This window comes from Molothrus aeneus, chromosome 8 (assembly GCF_037042795.1).
Source record: "Molothrus aeneus isolate 106 chromosome 8, BPBGC_Maene_1.0, whole genome shotgun sequence".
Classification (NCBI taxonomy): Eukaryota; Metazoa; Chordata; class Aves; order Passeriformes; family Icteridae; genus Molothrus; species Molothrus aeneus.
The window spans coordinates 18,443,442-18,462,792 of NC_089653.1; the positions used below are offsets into that span (position 1 = coordinate 18,443,442).

Sequence of the window (19,351 nt, forward strand, 5' to 3'; positions counted from 1 at the left end):
TTAAAAAAAGGTAATTTATTCAGTTCAATTAACTATTATTTTGGGGAATTAGATATCAAACACAAACAAGAATATATACGATATTAATGCATAAAGAATGGTATTCACGAACATGCTGGGCATAAATATGCAGTAGAGGATTCTTCTGAACAATGGGCACAATGGCCAGCTCTATGCAAAAGAAACGTTTCTAACCAAACCTGAAAGTTTTCACAGCTAAGTGGTCAAATCATTAATGTGTTAGGATTTCAAATTCCAAAATAGCAACTAATAAATTGTATATTTTTCTAAGGCCTTTTGAAGAGCTGTCTGCATTACAGATGTCCTCTTTGAATAATCAGTTAGGATGTTCCAAAATTGATCCCTGAATGTTGAATCACTCATTAGCACCCGTTTGGTTTTGGTCAATGAGTTGATTACTGTTGTCACTGAAAGTCCAACACCTGATCAAGAACAAGGAAAGATACCATGCCCTTTTGGTGGGTGATTAAATCCTGGAATAATGCAAAGGTGAAACAAACATAATTTTTGACAGCTCACAAATGCAAACATTAAAAATGCAAATAATTACTAACAAATCTATTGATGAAATCTGGCTATAGTTTGGAAAGAACTGTTTTGATGAAGGAATAGAATTGACATTAGTACTGTACATAATGGCAGCCTGACAAGCTTTTCTTAAATTCCTTTTTATAGAAGAGATTTTTATCCAATGTAGAAGAGGATGACTGCATTTTATATTTACAGATCCTGGCTAGACAATAGCCAGGATTATGTGTGCTGCCTAATCTCTACCACTGTTCAAAAAATTTAAAAAGTAGTTTATACAGACTTGCTTATTCTGGTGAACCCCTCCAAAATGCAGTGATGTGCTCTGTCACATGGGTACCCTTGGATGTCTGTCCCCATCCCCAATTGTCCCACCGCCCTCCTCTCCTGCACTCCCATGTAGCAGGAACAAGGGCAGGAGTGTTCCTGTGGTGATTCCCAGCTCTGCTCTGAGCCCTGGTGAGAAGCTAGTCTATCACTAAAGGGGTGTGACCTGTAAAGGAAGAAGCAGCTTGGGCCATCTTAGTTATGACTCCAGAACCCACATTAGATACTGCTGAATGAGTGCCTGTCATGGGCTCCCTCACAGACCGGGAGAAGACCTGGCACGTGCCAAGTATCGGCTCTCCATCACCTGATGGTGACTTTAAGAGCCCAAGCTTCTACATCTCCATGAACTGCACAGTTACTCAAGGGTTAAAGCTTCCCAAGAGCTGAAAGATGTTAGGTATTTGAATTATCACTGAGCTTTGGGGACATTTAGACACTGAAGATACACGAGCTTGAAAACATCAGTCCAGCTACTCTTCAGGACTGAAATGCCCAGGATGGCACAGAATGGCTCATTTTCCATGCAAGTGTATCAAAGGAAAAGGAAGAATGCCTCTCAGATATCAAGAGGTAAGGAAAGAGGAATTTTATTTTGTGTCCTGATATTAGGCTCATTTCCCTATCTCTTGAGCCCAGGTCTTTCCAAAGAAGTAACTCCAAAGTCAGCAGGGCTTTACAGAAGGAAGGTTCCATGCAGAAGGAGAAGCTATGTAATTTTTTTCCTCTAGATCAGCAGCTCATTAGTGCAGGCTACAGGAGGTAACCTTTGCAGCTTTGGAAATACCAAACTAAACCAAGACCAAAAGCAGCGTCCTGGTTCTTTCAGTTTTTTACTCACTATCAAGTTTTTCCTACTCCCAATCAGAATTTTAAAAAATCAAATCCTTGAGATGTTCTCAAGCTATGAATATTCTTCCTTAAATCATAGGGGTTTAACTATAAATGTTCCCTTCAGATTATTTTGAAATATTTTATTTCAAATCATACTAAAAGTAACATAAGTTTTTTAACACAATGTCATTTAGAAAGAGAATTTGAAAACATAGAGCACAAACTTTTTTAACTATTTCTTGAGAAGGGGAAAAGAAGTAGAAAAAGTAATTTTAGCTTTTCCTTGGCTGTAGCAAAAAGTCTCAGCTTTACTGGGTTATTATTTTTCTGATGGTGTGAAATGCATTAAAGTGGCCATTTTCCTGGTCAGTGGTCTTTTCCTTCAGTAGCAGGTTGATGGGTGTGGATCCTGCTGTTTGTCCTCCTGAGGCTTGCTAAGATACTGATGCTGGCAGCTGGACCCGTCACATCAGCATTAAAGAAGGAATAATGTTTAATGTTAAAAATGCCCCAGGTGGACCTTCAGTCCATTTCCAACAGAGGTATGGAACACCACAAAGGGTATCTCTGGGATTCACTTGTTGGCCAGCTGCTTTTTCTATGATTACTTTCAACTACATCGTGTTTAAAAGTCTCATAGAAAAATAGAAGTGTATGAATGGAAATAAAAAAATAAGGATATTTGTATGATTTTTATAAATAAACAGCACAGCAAGAATTAAATAGAACACAGACAAAGGACATTTATACAGGCATGAACTATTACAGCTTGTTTTCCTCAAAGAGTATCTGTGCATAGACTGTCATACTGGAAATGCCTTTGGCTTCCTGAATTGGCTTCATCAGTTCAAGTTCAGCATATGTTAAATTCTCCTCTGCGATTTTTGGCTGCAAAACAGAACCAACAAATTCGTTATAATGCCGTTACCACTGAATGAAGATATTTCATGACATTGGGTATAGTTCTTCTCCCACCCATTCTAATTCTACTATATTGTTAATCAATTTACTCTGCATTAGAGGTAGTTGATAGAAGATGAAATTAAAATCATATTAAAAATAGGAAACAGGGCTAAGTAGGATTTTCAGATTTGCTTCTAATTTAAAAGAATATTTTGACAATTCAAATATTACAGATTTCACAATTTTAAAGATATATACCAGATGTACTTACCAGCTGTAAACCTTGGACCAGTTACATTTCTAATCACAGCCACTCACAGAGCCTCTCACTATATTTCTTAATAGAACCAAAAAATGTTAAAAATACACAGAAGGCAGAAAAAACTGGATAGAATTACTGCCATTCCAGTGGAATTTCACCACTTTTGCCAAGTTGTAGATGAGTTCAGAGTTTAGAACAAAGGCCATTCCACCAAAACTGTCTGCTGTATTACCATGAATGAATTTGACCTAAAACTATAAAATTTAGTGGAGGGAGATGGTCAATAAAATTTGCTGAACAAATTTATCATGTGTGGCAGAAGCTGCCTACTGGTATTGGCAGCTTCATCCAGACTCAAGTGGCTTAGAGGAGGAAAATCTTGTATTGTACTCTTGTGTGTGTTTTGCTCACAGCTAGGAGTGGGTTGTTCATGTCTAATTCACCTCAGAAAATGTAGCAACAAATAAAGGAGTTGCTGTGGAATTGTATGTGAGAACCTCAGTACTTGAAATGGATTTCATTTTATCTGTAGAAGATTGAGGTTTATGCTCCCTGAAAAAGGGTGAAGTTCTACAGCCCTATGCCAGTGAAGAACTGGTGAATTTGTTCTTTATCTTCTTGAGTACTGTGTTCTACCCAAATAACTGGTGTCCTCAAGCTGAAGTGCAGAAGACAATTAAAAAACCAAAACATTTCAGGCATGCAAATTTTTGCAGTCACAAGAAGTAACCATGAGAAAGCTGCATCTCTCAGACGAAGAAATGGCAGTTGTAAACTTAAAACTGAAGTTTTAAAGTTCATAAAGTTTCAAAGTTCATAACCCAAGATTTTCCACACAGTACTTAAATGTTAGGAAGAAACTGTAAATATTTGCCAAGGCCAAAAGATTCACATTTTATTTATTGCTTATTTATTTCTGATTTAATACAAACAGTTCCTGTTCCCTTGAAATGTGTTTGAGTAAGTATTGTATCATCTTCTGCCTAAAAAGATAAGCATCTAATACCCTCTGAAATCAGCCCCTGTGCTCCCCTGCTTCCTGTCCTTTGCACTGCTCTGGAATCCTCTCCTTTTGCCTTGACAGTTGCTCACACTCAGCATTTCAGGTTCTTTACATCAGGGTGAAAAAGTTTACACTTTTCCAGCATTAATTTGATCTTATTTCTTCCCTGCAGATCAAATCCTCAAAAATTTTGATATTACCCTCTTCTTTCTATCCTGAAAGTATTAGCCTCAGTTTCTAGGCATTTAGTGTTTTTTTTGCTTTTATGTTGTTAGAAATTCCTTCTGAGATTTCAAATGATAAGTGCCTATCTATTCAGTCATGCTAATAACAGATGCTAAATACAGGAGTTACATTGAGGGTGGACTCCACAGTAACACCAACAAATGCTGAATTTTATTTTCAGTGTATGACAATACACTGAATTTCTGTTTGAAGGTATTGAGAATTTTGCTGCCAGCTTTAGTGTCACATCAGACCTTCAATGCATAATGATACACTGCATGTGAAAAGCCTCCTAAAAATGAATCTGATAAAACTTTTGAAACAAAGCTGTTGGTCACTGCCAGAGTAAAACTCTACATTTCCTAAGTCTGATGCAGACATCTGTTGAGGTAGAAATATTTTCATTGTTCTGTAGGAACCAGTTGTTCAGGACAAGCTAAATCTGTCTATATTTTCCCCTTTGTTTAATCATATTTCTTTCTATGTTTCCATTTAGAAAATGCTGCATGTCCTAAAATAGCCACCCTAACACCCAGCTCATGTAAATTTTAGAAGTAAGATTTATGAAATCATATTGTCCAGGTGTTTTATTACATTATCTCAAAATTGCATTGTTTTCCAGTGTAGATTATCTCTTTATTCTTACCTTATTCTATTATGTTTTGATATGAAAAATAACACTAGATTCCCCAAAATAAGTCATTGGGCAGTAGTGGCTGATGTGTTGCTTTCATACATTTTTATGATGTTCCTATAGTAAACATAATTTAATAAAGCCAAAACACACTAAATAAATAATTGCATCTAGAAAAGCAATAAAACCAAATAAAATTAGTACTTTCATAAGTGGAAAAGGTACTTCAATTACTGCTACAAGCAACAGCACACCATAAAATGTGTAGAATAATTTCCCTTATGCATATTTCTAGTATGTAATAATTTGATTGAAAATATGAGGAAACACACAGGAGGTTCAAAATTGTGAAAGGTATACAGTTTTCAGCAAAAGATGTGTAATAACAGTGCACTGGAGCCAACAGCACTTTAAGTACTTGTGGTAGCCAGGTTTTTATTCCATACACTCTTCTGCACTTCATTTATCAACCACATGTTTAATTTAATTTTGCTGGTTTGTTTGTCCAAAACCAACTTTTTTGAGCAGACAGGGAAAAAAAAAAAACCCTAATTCTACAATTTCATCTCTCATTAGGATTGGATATTGTCTTGGCAGTATTAACCTGGAACTGGGCCACCACCTTCTTTCTGGAACAATTGTGTGACTTCAATAACTGGTGTTATAGGTGGGAGGGAAGGTAGGGCAGAAGAGGAAGAGAAAATCAATGACTTGCCATTCACCCCTCTCTTTCTGTCCTGGGTCTTCCTCTAGGAGTTCGCTGGGATTTCTAGGGCTGCAACATCCTTTTATAAAAAATTGCATCATTGTTCTAAAATAATATTGAAATTATTTTTTCAAGTAGGATTCTATTCCAATGTGGCATTCCTAGATACAGTATTTATCTTGTATGTCTGTTTTCTGATCTTTGGATCATACACTTTGCCAAAATATAAATTAGGAAGAGTTATGATTTTCCAGTGTATCTTCTGGCAAATGCAAAATGATTCCTCTTCCAGGCTTCTTCCAGTTTAATTTTAGTTTATTCCAGTCACAGGGCTACCCACTGGCAACTATTCAAGAGAGTTCACTTATAGGAACATTTTTCTTATTAAGCAATCTGTAAGGTCTATCATGTGATTATGTAAAAGAAACTAAAGTACGTGTGTATATAGTTTTGTTTTTATTGGGTTTGTCTAGTATATGAATGTATTAGAAATTAACTAGAAGGGTTGGAGTTTTAATCAAAATTATTCTGAATTTTATTTCATAATTACCAGGAATGTCAATTTTGCTCCTGCCAGGCTTAGCTCGTTTGTCGCTTTGCAGCCTCAAGGATGTTTACTGTGAGCAATGTCAGACTTGAAAGTTCTTGAAGTTTTAACTAAGACTATTCTCATCCAAATTTGTGATTACTTATGAAGAAAACAAGCAAATAATAACCGCTTAAATTTAACTTCTCTGGAAAAACAACTGATGCTAACTTGCACTTAGAGACTGCTGCAATCTCAGTTCCATGACCATGCATGTTATCATGAAGATGACAAACCCAATGTGAATTTCTAGTTTACTATCAAAAATAAGCAGAGAAGGCCTGACTTTGCCAGTTCATTTCAGTCTTAAATATTTTAAGAGACTATTGCTGCAAACATTCCCCTTTGAATTCAGGGTCTATATAATCACAGGTAATGTAGTTTTTGTTTGAGGTATGATACAGAAAGACTTTTACACAGGGGGAAAAAAACCTATAGATGAAATTGAATTTTCAGCTCTGAGTTTTCTGGATTTAACAAGCATATGTCCCAAACTGTGCACATGGCTATGGGGTTGGAACTAGATGATCTTTAAGGTCCCTTCTAAAGCCATTCTATGAAATTCCAGTCAGAGTTTCACAGTATTTTTAGTCACTCTGGTTTCCTGCAGTAACACTTGAAAATGAAACTCCACCTTCAGTGGCATGCCCTGCACTCATGAGTGAATGGCTGAGGTCAGCAAGGACAGCACCCTGCCAATTCTGCAGATGTTGCTGGTGTGATTGCCAGTCCATGGCAACCTGCCACCTGTGGCCCGGCCATGCCTGCTGTTGGGTGGACATGTGGTGCCCAGGGATGCTGCAGGAAGTGCAAATGGGAAAGGTACAGAGTCAAGAGGTGCTGCTGATGTCTGTTTGATCCAGTCCCTAGGAATTGCACTTGCCAGGTTACTCCACAGCACCAAGCAAGCAGCCTTGCCTCACTGCCATGAAGGAGCTCTTCTTAGCAAGCACACTCTGGAACTACCATTATTTTTCTCTCCCTTTCTCTTGCAAAAGCCAAACTTGACTCTTTGGCTTTTTTCCTTTAATGTTTGAGAAACATCCTGTTTTGTAGTCACAGTCGGTAAAAAGCTCCACAGAAAAAATGCAGGTACTGTCCAGATGGCACAGCTCAGGAGCATCCAGTGTCACTGCTGAGCACACTCCATCAGAAAGTGTTGAGACAGGACTCTCCAGGCCAACTGCTTGGGCTTGTTTCCACAGGAAGAGATTGTTGGCTGTCTCTGTACGCATGCCCAAAAGGGTGGAAACTGCATGCTGAGTGCAGCCTGAGGGAAAGGCGGTAGCCCATCATCTCCTCTGCATATCTCCTTTTCAAAGCATCTGTTTTTTACAGCTGTAGAGGGGATGGGATATGGCTGCCAGCTTGGCCATCACTGAAGGGGCAGTGATGGAGGTGAAAGTGAGGATATGCTGAAGGAAAGATCCAGCATGTTTGGTGGATGGGCTGCAACTCCCTTGCCTGGGCCACCAGAGATACTGGAGAAAGCACATGCTGGCAGTGGGGTCAGGCAGGAGAAAACTCACTGTGGCTTCAGAGAAAAAAGGATCTGACAGTCCTGTTTTTAAATCTACATTGGAAAATACCTCCCTTTAAAATGTGTGGCTTTTCTTGTGCTAAAATCAGTAGTGCTCCTGAGGGCCACAGATACACTTAATGCTCAAATCCTGTGAACTTCAGTGGGATGACTTCCTCATTAAGATTGTACATGACTCAGAAGTCAGAAAAAGATTCTTTTTTTTAAGAGCTTCAAGTGTTTACCAATGTCAGTGACTTGATTGCTAGCAGAAAGCCAGAGATTCCCCTGTAACAGAGGAGCTTCAAAAATAACTTCTGCAGAAGTTCTGAAGTTAGATCTGCAAAATGACTTATCCTCTAGAAATCCATCTGCTGGCCAGTAAGTGTTGAAATATCAAGAGAGACATTCAGTGCTGAAGCTAAGAAATACAATATTGGAAAATAAGGAGAGTAGTAATTATGTCTTTTAGTGGCATTATCAGTTAAAAAGGTTTTTCCCATTAAGACGCCTGTTTTTTACTCCCTATAGCATGAAATGTTTCCTACACTACCTGAGAACAATATCTACAACAGTTTGTGAAGACTTGTTCACCATTGTATCTAAATTTTGTTATTGAATCTCACAGAAGTTATGATTACAGAGTCAGGGACAAAGATGATTTGGAAAGTCCCACTGAATGAGTTTTGGGGGAAGAGCATCCTCACCTTTGCTAATGCTCTATGGCTTTTACAGTTGCAGTTATTCCTAGATTCTAAAACAGCATTGCTGGAAATCAGGCTGATTCCTTCTTATTATTTAAAAAAAGCCAACAAAGTAATTAAAAGTTTTCACTTCACTGGTGACACTTTTGTTATTCCAAATGTTTGGAGTAACACAAAAATCATCTACTGTGGCATTTTGTAAATACACAAGCCTCAACACTGGTCCAACGAGTAATTTTATGTATTTATATAAATTATTCCTTGAGAGTAAAGATAGCAACTTCAATCTGAATGGGGAAGTAGGCATAATTCAGTAGCTTTGTGTATGTTGGGTTCCAAGTGTCAACCTGAACGTGCAAATGATAACCATGTCCTATGGACATCTCACATCCTATGGAGAAACTGAAAAAAAAGGATTATTCATCTTACAGAGAGAGGAATTATGAGGACTGAATGGAATTATTAAAGAATAACAGAGAGTCAAGGGAAAAACTGTTCATCACCCCTTTGTATATCATCTGTATGTTCTTATTGGAAGTCTATGGACATCAATAATGCCTTAAGAAATTGGGAGCTTAAATCATCACTCATTGTTACATGTTGTGGAGGAAGCAACTCTTCTAATAGAGGGTGGCACAGCTTTTAATTTAAAGTCATCCAGTAGAGGGGAAGACCTGATTGCTCCCAGCTTCAGAATTCACAAATGACTGAGTAGGTGTATTTCACTTCCCTTTTTTTTCTCAAGGGAAGGGCCAATGGTACCTACAGTTAAGACTACTGAGGAATCCTACTAGTTGTGCAAAAAACTGACTGCTAGAAATTTCCCTCCACCTTAGATAACCATAATCCCTTCCTCTTTCTCAAGTAGCTTTTACATCATCATCATCATCATCATCAGAAGCAGATCTCAGTAACCATGCAGCCTGGAGCCACAGGTGATCCAGCCCATGCTGAAATAAACAATGCTGTTTATGCTGTCTGAGCTGAAGGCAGAAGTGTGCTTCTCTTAAACAGCACCATGGTCACTGGGAGGACTCTGCTCCACAAGTCACACAGGAACAACATGTACTCTGTGCTGGGGAACAACCAGATATACTCTATTCAACAGAGAGGGTATTCAAGGTGTTGGTCAGTGTAGGAACAGCAGAAGCCAACTCTTGTGAACTGTAACACTTACATGGATGTGTCTGAAGAACAAAGCCCAAGGGATAATTTGTAACACAGGGGATATATACCTGATTTCAAAGTGTGATATTTATATGATATAGCAGAGTGCACATGCCAGTGGCAGAATCAGAAGATTCCCTACAGCCTGTCTTATCTGAGCAGATATTCCTCCCTTAAAAATTTAGTGTGAAAATTATGAAGTCAACAAAAATTTTGTGTAAGTGAAGATTTGAAGGTTTGATCCAACCTGAAATTGCATCCTTTCCATTGGTTGTAGTGAATCACGCAGGAGCTCCTCAGATTGATGGTTTAAACCTTCATGAAGACACTAAAGCCTTTTCATTTAGATGATGTTCTGTAACTGACACTCTTGGGCTATGACAGCTAATCTCTATGAGGCAATGAAAGCCTTGCCAGAAAATTTGGTTGAGGAAGTAGAAGATTTATCTCTACTAACTCAAAGGGCTAAGTACTTAAAGCTAGAGCAGAACAACCCTTAGAGAGAAGAATTTGTGGGCCCCCAGAATTTTCTTTTTCGTAATGACTCTCTGTGCTTCTTGCATGCTATAAAAAACATCCCTTTTTGCATTTCAGCATCTCTATTTCCTTTGATCTGTACACATTTCTCATTGATGCTAATAGAGAATGACACTGATGGGGAATATTTTTGCAACAGGGGGAGCATAGAATTGTTATTCTGGCTAAAGCAAAAGCAATATGACTTAAGCAAAATATTTAAAAGGCTTTACTCAAAGCTGTGTAATTGAACTTGGTATTAGGCTTTCTCTCTCTCTGTTTGTTTTTTTTTTTAATTTTCATTGAGATTATGTCCATATTTTATCCAGGTTATTGTGTTCTTGTAAAATTATACTGCAACCCACTCTAGCACGTTAACAACAAAAGAAATTCTCTAGCTTATTATAAACATCTTTCAAGAAACCAAAAGCATATGTCCTCTGGAAATAATTTTGCTGGTATTTAGACTATTACAAAAAATTTCCCAAAACACTGGAATTATTTTGTAATGTTCCTTTACACTCTAGCTTGTTAGCTTAAGTTTTCTAGAATATTCTCCTGGTGCCCCAATATAGTCTCTTCCTTGGGTTGCACAGGAAAGATGCAAAAGTAGCCCAGAAACTTAGCAATTTGTGTCTGTCTTTGCAGTAGTGATTACATGGTAAGTGTGCCATCAGTGAAAAAACACCTAGTGTAGACACCAGCTGTGCAATCATTACAGTTGGAAAGAAAAGGTTATTTTATCCTGCAGAGATTTGGCAGGATGATGATATTTTTTTGCCCCAAAGCAGATGGAAAATTTAAAATCTGAGAATTTTTTGAGAATTAAAATGGAGAGAGAAGTTCACTAAAATTAAAAATAGTCTCATTTAGATGTATTTTATGTCTTTTTCTCTGTATTTTCTGTATTTTTTTCTCTTTCTTTAAACTTCTTTAAGTTCAATTAGTTTCATTTTCCTCACTGAAAAAAGTAGTTTAAAAGCAAAAGTGTGGATTAGTTTTTCCTGAGAATACAAAAACATAGACAACTGTGTTGTCAAAGGAGGTAAGAGGAACAGACTTGGGAAAGTGCTCTGGGAAGTGCCCTGCTCAGCTTCTGAATGTGCCTTATAGACTGACTTTGGCTTTGTTTACTTTGTCCCCTAATGCATTTTATTGCTAGGTGAGTCTGTATTTGTTGCATCGCTTTTTAACTTAAAAGTAACTCATGTCCAGAGATTGTGAACTGTCTGGGGGCTGCTGGGTGCACTCTGAGGTGAAATAGGAAAGGGAAGAGAGCAACACATGGAAACAGCTGCCCGACTGAAGTCCAACAGCAAGGCATTAAAACAGAGTTTGCTGTCTGCCTGCAGCGTGGGGACCCTCAGTTGTGCTAGGGGAGACAAAGCTGATTTCATTGCTTGAAAAGGCATTACTCCTGCTCACCTCCAAAGTGTTTGGACCTTGACTGGTGTTGTGCAGAAGGAAGGGAGGAGCAACAGCTATTTGAGGGCTATCCTTGGAATTATTCCAAAAAGAGAAAGTATCTGGAAACAGATTTACTTCAAGTTGTGTGTTGATGTGCTTTATTGACCTGCAGGAAGTATCTGAGTGTTTTAACTGGTGAAAGCTTTCCTAAGAGGGCTGAAGACTGCCTGATTACTGCTGTGCCCAGGTGTTGGGATTTACTCTGGGTGCACAGCAAAGGGTGGCTCTCACCCCTGGTGCCAAGTGCTCTCATCTGTCTTTGTGCTCTTAGCATAGCTTTGGCCTGCCACATGTCAACACAAGACCTTTTTCATGGAGTTTTAAAACTCTGCCTCTTCCTCAACCACAGCCTGACCTGTATAATCAGAGTCTGGCTGAGGGGTGATCCCAGCAGGACCACTAGAGGAACAACGAACTCCATACCCAAGAGGTAAAATTGCCTAAGGTATTAGCTGAGCTGTTCTCAAGTCACCTGGCATTATGCCCAGGTATCCAGGGTTGTAAAAAGTAGAGGTTTTTTACTGATAATTGGTGAGAAGGCTCCCAGTTCTAAGCCTCACCTGAAAGTGAAACCATCACATGGCATTTGAGTTATTTCAGTGGCATAGTTTTAGGCACCCGCCTTCACCTAATATAGAAAGCTGGTCTCTCTGGGATCTCTCTATTGCCAGAGAAGAAAGGATTCCCAAAAGGCAACTTAGAGCAGTAGTCTGAATTACCACAAGTATCAGACTCTGGCTCTAACTCATCTCTCTTTCTATTGCCTACACAGAGAACAGAGCAGACCACAGCAGCTGTAGGCATCTGAAGTGAGTTGGTATAAAACTGTCACTCTATTACCAATGGATGTCTTGTCCAGGCATTGCTTTAAAACAAAAGCAGAGAAACATCTCACCATCCATCTGGTTTGTCTGGCATGTATCTGCAAGGGTATTTTTCAAACAGAAACTTGTTTGAGAAACCCAAGAGAAACTGTCATATGAAGGGTTTTTCCTTGGTATGAGCTATATATATTCATGTTATTCCTGCACTTCTGACTTACACCAATGAAGTGCAGAATAAGGCTCCTCATTTCTCACTTGAAAAGTCTCAAAAGAAGTGTGAACAGTACAGTTACAATTCTGTCAGTAACTGGTATTTTTTTCCAAAACACCAGCTGCTAGAAGCACGTGAGAATGAATAGCAGGTTTCATTTAAGGGCAGGCCAAGTTTGTAGACAACAGTCAGAAAGCTGGAAAACATAATATAGTGTAACATAATTCTCAAAATGAAAAGAACCAAGATAATTCATCATTTGAAAAATTATTATTTTAAAAAAAAAAAAGGACCTGTATGATAATATCTGAACTTAGAGTTCTGGCAACATACAGCATTTGTATTGAGAGAGAAGAATAAACAAAAAACGATGCCATAGAAACTTACTCACCAGGATCAATTTTCTTTGAGGTTTCAAGAGCTTGGGCTTTGGGAAATTATTGGCAATTGGAGCTACAAAAATAAATATTAAGGCATCATTTCACATCATTATCGTTCACTGTCATTTTTAGTATATGTATTAGCAATCCATAAATTACATATTAATAGAAAATTAGAAGCAAATGCATGTACTTATACATGCATTTAACCACATTTCAGGTATTTTATACAAGGAAACATAATGAATGTTTTGAATTAGAAAAATTCATAAGATTAAAGAATCTGACATGCAAGATATGCTGTTTGTATGCAAATGCTAGAGCAATTTACCCCCTGGGAACTGATCATTTGTGACCTAACCAACAGCAAATCTTCAGGTCCTTTCCCTCTTCTCTCCCACTGGCTTAGCACTGGCAGCATTGCTCAGAAAGTGAGACAGACCCTGGAGCTGCAAATCCTCTTGGAAAATGAAGTCTCCAAGAGGCTGGTCTCTATCCACTCAGTTTGCTTGACTTCCCAAGTGCATGGGCAGTTTTAAAGAGTGCAATGTGCTGGCTTCCCTCAGAATACCCCCAAAATGAAATTTCAACTTGCCTAACTTTAATCTTCTCTTTGAGCAGGGTGAATATTGCTGCAGAGGTTCCTCTCTCTCCTCTAGTTAGTGGGAGCTGAGACCTCCTGCTTGGACTCACTGAGTAGGAGTGAGTCCATCACATCTCAGGATGGCTAAAGCTGCAGGGAGGTGCCAGCCTGTCCCACAGCAGGTACAGGGCATTTCCTCCCCCCAGATGGGAGCAAGAACAGGCAGAGACAGTGGCAAAGTGCAGGATTCCTGACGTCCCACACTCTGCTGTCCCTCCATGGTTGTGCTCAGGATTTGAAATATCTCTGTGCTTCTGTTTTCATACCTTTTGCTGGGATGGCTGGTGGCTGCTCCAGTTTCTCTTTCTCCTTCTTTTTCTTTACCTTCTTAGGCTGTAGAGGAGACATGCTTGTCACACTGGTAACTGTCTCCCCAGAGCTGCAAAGCACAGGCCCAAAAGTGAGGGGAAAATGAAGGCAAAGGAGGGAATGAAAGTTTGTCCCTGCAAGTTCAGGCAAACACATCATCTTCCACTTGTGGGAGTCCGTGCCCAACAACCTGGAATGTGATCTGGGTATAAAATGAAAAACCTCTTATGGGGGTTTGAAATGCTCTGGGTTTTGCATTTTTTCAGCCATATAATATGGGTGAGAAACTCAAAGAGTCTCACTCATCCTGGCATAGAAAATGCAAACTGTCAGGTTTAAACAAGATCCATTTCATAGCACCTATTCCTTAAAAGCATGTATGACCCCACTGCTGCACCCAGAGTGAACTTCTGCCCAGCTGCCCTCGAGGCTCAGAGGCTCAGGCAGATTACAATAGTTGCATAAGCTCCCATGGGAACTGAATGGAAAAGCAAAATCTTTGATGCAGATTCTGGGCTAAGACTGGCTGAGGGACTAGAAGAGCATGCAGCATGTCTTCAGGCAGCTCAAAAACCCACATCTGCAAAATCTGGCGTCTTCAAGGGGGCCAGTGTGCCCAGGGAATATAAAACAAGAAGCTCTGCTCTACTCTCTAACTCAAGCATTCCCCAGTGTATCTGTGGTGAAAAGGTGCTCTTAGCTATGAGGGAAGAATACAAGTTATACTGCAAACAGACTCTTTTATGCTGAATTTTTTTACCCTTATCACCTCCCAAAGGCTGAGATCAAAAACCCTGCCTTGAATATTCAGGCTTGGATCTGCAGTCAGGTTGCAGTGGCTGTCACTGTGGGTCACTGAGCTGTGGGAACTGACTCGGCAGGGGCTCCCTGCTTGCAGATAAAGGGGAATGAAATTGTCCTGGCTTAAGTGGGAATGAAAGGAATCTTAACTTACAGCTGGGGTGTGGGGAGAGTGTAAACCATTCAGTTATGGTGACTACAGTGATGCAGGTAAGCACTGGCTGCTCAGCTGCACCTGCTCCTGGGCTCACCCTGGGGAAGGTTAGGGCAGTTTGGTTGTGCTTCAACAGGGACCCTTTCTTCTGTGCTCTGAGTTCCACCATGCCATGGAACACAACCAGGCTCTCCATGGTCATAACACTGCTAACACTTATTTCACTGAATTTTAAATCATTTGTCCCAAGCTCCTGTTCCTCTCCAGATTCTTTTGCATGATGGAATATTCTCTTTATTAACAGAATAAAATATTCTTTATATTAATAGAATAAAGTATTCAGGGCAAAAGACTTAATGAAGGTTAAGATGTCTCAGCTATTGCCCACACAAGAACAACAAAATTGCAGACACATTTTACACAGTTGTAAATTCAAATGAATGTCACTACCACTGGTAAAATCATTTTGGATTTACACTTGTGTGGATTGCAAGAAGACTCTGGTTTGCTGGTATTCCTGAGTTCTACTTCATGTACTCAGTCAAAAACATAGGTTTGCTGCCAAACTTTCTAAAAAGTGTTTAAAAAATAAAATATGTTCATGATTTACAAATAAATCACATTTTATGTAAACTGAGGGCTGCACTGAAACAATTTCTAAATCTTCCTGCTTGACTATGAACCTATCCCACAACAACCATCTGTTTCTATACTAAAATCAAGATGAAATGGTTTAAAACCAGCAGAAAATGAAATTGTTCTGCCTGGCTTCTTTGTACAAACAGCAAACTACTAAGAAGAATGACTACCAAAAAGGAGATGAGAATGCTTTTTTAAAAATGTTTTTGGTTTTAATAATCCAAGGTCGTTAAGGCAGATGTGTAGCCTAAAGATCCTGTTGTTACAACATAACTTCTTTAAGCTTAGTGTCAATTCATTGCATTAGTTATTATTCCTGCTTTGCCAGGAAAAGTGAAGCTACAAAGAAATGTATTTGAGACTTGCAGATTTCTTTTAAATACCAGGGCCACACAGGGTTAACTAATTCTGGGAGATACAATAACTATACTTGCTGTCTCAGAACTGAGCTCCTCAAACCAAACAAGGAGGCTCAGAAAAGACTCCTTGGCCCAGAAACACTGCTTCTTTGTGAGCTTGTCTTGTTCTATGCCTAAAAGGAAAGTTAGTTTTTTATCTCCAGCTCCTTCTTCAGCCCCTGGGCTTCTATTTCAACGGTGTCATGTTGTGCATTTCTTGAAGGATCTAATGAGTTTATAGAGAGCAAGAATAATATGGGTGCTTGGGGAAGTATCCTGTGGAAGATGTGTAATGATCATGGAACAGGGCAGCAGTTGCCCTGAAGGTCGTGGCTGTTGCTAGACCTGGAAAACTACTGAATTTTGGCTTTGCTGTCCTTATTAGAGTCTAGGATGTGGGACTCTTCCTGTTGCCAACTAAGTCAGCTATTTTCTCTTGTCAAAGGTCTGCAGGGGGGTGACAAAAAATTCACTTGAGTGAACTGGGAGTTACTTGGATATTTTCCAGGTAGGAGAGCTGTGTGAAAAAGTGCCAGGGATATCTGGATTCTTGTTTCTAGTTCCATGTGGCAGTAAGTGCTCCTGTAATGTGAGATTGGCACTGTGGAACCAAGGTGTTGAGAAGGGCAGTTTTCTGAGGAAAACTCTTTATTTACCTCCAATTACTTATCTCCAGAAGAGCAGTAACTGAAGGACTAGAGAGTTCAGACCAACACAAACATGAAAGACAGAAAAAAATGTTCCTGCTTTCAAAGCTTCACCTCCTGGGGGTTTCTGGATCTGAAAACTGGCAAAAAGATCCAACGAGGAAAATAATATGAAGAAGGATATTTAAAGAAAATACCAGAAAATGCAATTAGGTGGTTTGGAAAACTAAAAATAACTATACTATTTTATTTAGGTAGTTATTTTTAAAATGTGGTAAAGAAATGGGTTTTGGTCAACTCATTTTTTTTCCTTAATTTGTTATTGGTCAAGTAGCAAACCAAAACCTAAACATTTGCTTTCTTATACTCAGGAAATCTGGATTTAATTTTCTTTCCTACCACAGCCATTTTTGAGACCTGGGGCAAATGATTTAGCCTGCTGTGCTTTAGATTCCAATCAAAAGCAAAAATATCATTCTGATGTCAAGACATAAAATATTTTAAGATGCTTAGGTACTACTGCAGTGGGAATACAGACATTTCTTAGACACCGGACTATTAATGTAATTTTGAAAGTGGACTCTACTCTGTGTCTGAAATATCACTAAGGGAGTTGGAGTTGAGCTTCTCTAATCAAGGCTGAATTTTGCACAGTAGTAATTTTAAATGACAAGAATCTCATGCAAATTAGTTAATCAGTTTGGCCTAATAGATATTTAGACAGTAGGCTTTGGGTCTAAATGTGTTGAATTAAGTTCCAAGACAAGGAATTTGCAGGTGAAGAGCAATGAGTTTGAAGGAAGTGATGGTTTGTATTTTGAGCAGAGGATGAAAAATAAATGGTCCCAAGTGTGAAACATAATTATGATGCTGGCAACTCTGTCATAGGTATTTAATTTTAAAGCTCCAAAGTCAATGCACTTTGGGCATGCATTTGTGTGATTGAGGATTTCATTAGCATAGCTTGTCACACTGAAATGCATGAAACCATGATTTTATCCATATAGAGTCATGCATTTCTTTCAGTTCTAGAGAATCTGTTTTATGGTGAAGAAATCACATTGGCTTGTTTTCTCCCTAAGTTCAGTGTTTGCAGCAGCATCACTGCTACATCATCTATTCCAGAGAGCCAGAGTTTGCAGTGTGCATTTTTATCTCACTGCCATGCTCCGTTTTTTCAGTTGGGTCTCATTTTTCTTCTCTTTTTATGTTCCCTACCAGTATACTTTGATTTCCTCCCCCTTCCCATTCTTTTTGGTTTGTTTGTTTCTTGTAATTCCAACTTTGTCCCAGCAGTTAATAAAGAAGGGGGAAAGCGAACACATCCAGGAAGAAATGAAAACTGCTGAGCTGTCTCTAAATTTTTGGGTGGTGCAATGGCTGGTCAAGGTCACAGAACAAAGATCTGTCCATAAATAATGTGGAAATTTTGGTTTGTACTGGCCTCTCCTGAACCCTGTGCTGCTTTGTTTTGATTTCACTTCCATCTGAGTGGCAGTTAAATTGAATACCATGATAATCCCATGAGAATGCACTAAAAATCACACTGTTGGAGGATCTAGGGTGTGCTATACTTGGCATTGAATCCCACAGTGTCTAGAGAGACTATGAGAAACAGTATGTGATACCAAGACGTACTGGATTTAAACTGCAAGGCTAGAAACACATGGTTTCTGTCACTGAAAACTGGGAAACAGCTGTGTTTCTGTGTTGTTATGAGGCATCTCTCTTTCATCTTTTTTGTTTGTAAAATATTTGTCATATATTGTTACTGCAGTTCCAGTCCAATATACATATCAGGAAAATCATAAAATGGATTTATAGCTTTATAGCCACACCATAAAAACCTTATGGCAGCTGATGGTATTTAAAGGGACAGTGATTAACACTGCAGCAGAAGAATTCTTCCCACCACTTTGAGTCTTCAGCTGGGAACAGACTATGGGCCTTGAAAATCTGCTATTGAACACCACTCCCTCCCTGGGTGTGGGACTCCCTGGGTAACATTGTGATTGGGTCTGTGTGCTTGGAGAGTTTAAGTCATTACCATCCCACCAGGTGTTGGGGAACTCTAGAAACCAACACAGAATGAAAGTAGGCTTCTTCAGAAAGCAATTCAGAACACCAAGGAGAGGCTTGTCACTGGAACATCTGCAGGACCTACAGCTAGCCCAGGCAGATTCTCCCTTTTCATGAACAGCAGGAACATTCAGGGATCTGTGAATCTTTATGTTCCCATAAGCAGTTTGAAAACATTACTCCAGTTCTTCAGCACACATAGCAAAACAAATCCAGAACTAGTACCTTGGTTTAGAGCAAAGAGATGTGTAATCTCCTACCTGTTCTGGGGGCATTTCACCAGGTAATGCTTCACTGTTAAAGAAAAGAAAAAAAGAAAGAAAATGTAGCTTCACACCAACATAGTTTATGTGTTTCAAATGAGCACTGCAGACAGACCTGTGTTGCTGAGATGATGGAGTTGCCAGGTTGTTACACTGGGAGAGCTAATGATAGTCACCATACATTGTATTGTGCTTTAAAATGCAGTCTGACTGAAGAAGACATAGCACAAATGCAGAAGACATAGCTAGTCTTGGGAGAGGGGAATGCATTAAACAACACCAAAAATCTGCTGTGGAAATGCTGGGCAACACACATTCCAGTGGTCAGCCCAGCCCAAAGACAGCTTGCTAAGGAAAAGCACAGCAGGCCAGTAATTTTACTCTGAAGACTTTTATTTCCCTTGTGGTGCCTGTATTTATTTCCAGAAGCCTGAAATAAACCATTCACCCACAGGAGCCATGGCTGTTGCTAATGTAAGTCAGATTGTGGCCACAGGCATAAAGGGATCCCTTCTGGGATCAGATCAGAGGTCCAGTCCAGCCACCATCCTGTCTCTGACAGCTGTGTGTGTGAGCTGTGTAAATCCTTCTTCATATTCCT

General features: G+C 39.2%; 1 protein-coding gene across 1 annotated transcript in view; it reads right to left on the reverse strand.

Moving 5' to 3' along the window:
* VSTM4 (V-set and transmembrane domain containing 4) overlaps positions 1-19,351 on the reverse strand; it is a 31,606-nt gene continuing 12,255 nt past the window's right edge. The window contains exons 5-8 of the mRNA XM_066554484.1: positions 18,748-18,781; positions 13,727-13,839; positions 12,829-12,890; positions 1-2,598 (exon numbers count right to left, since the gene is read on the reverse strand). Coding sequence (XP_066410581.1) covers positions 2,473-2,598; positions 12,829-12,890; positions 13,727-13,839; positions 18,748-18,781 — 335 coding nt within the window. The 3' untranslated portion in view covers positions 1-2,472. The remainder of the gene's footprint in view (positions 2,599-12,828; positions 12,891-13,726; positions 13,840-18,747; positions 18,782-19,351) is intronic.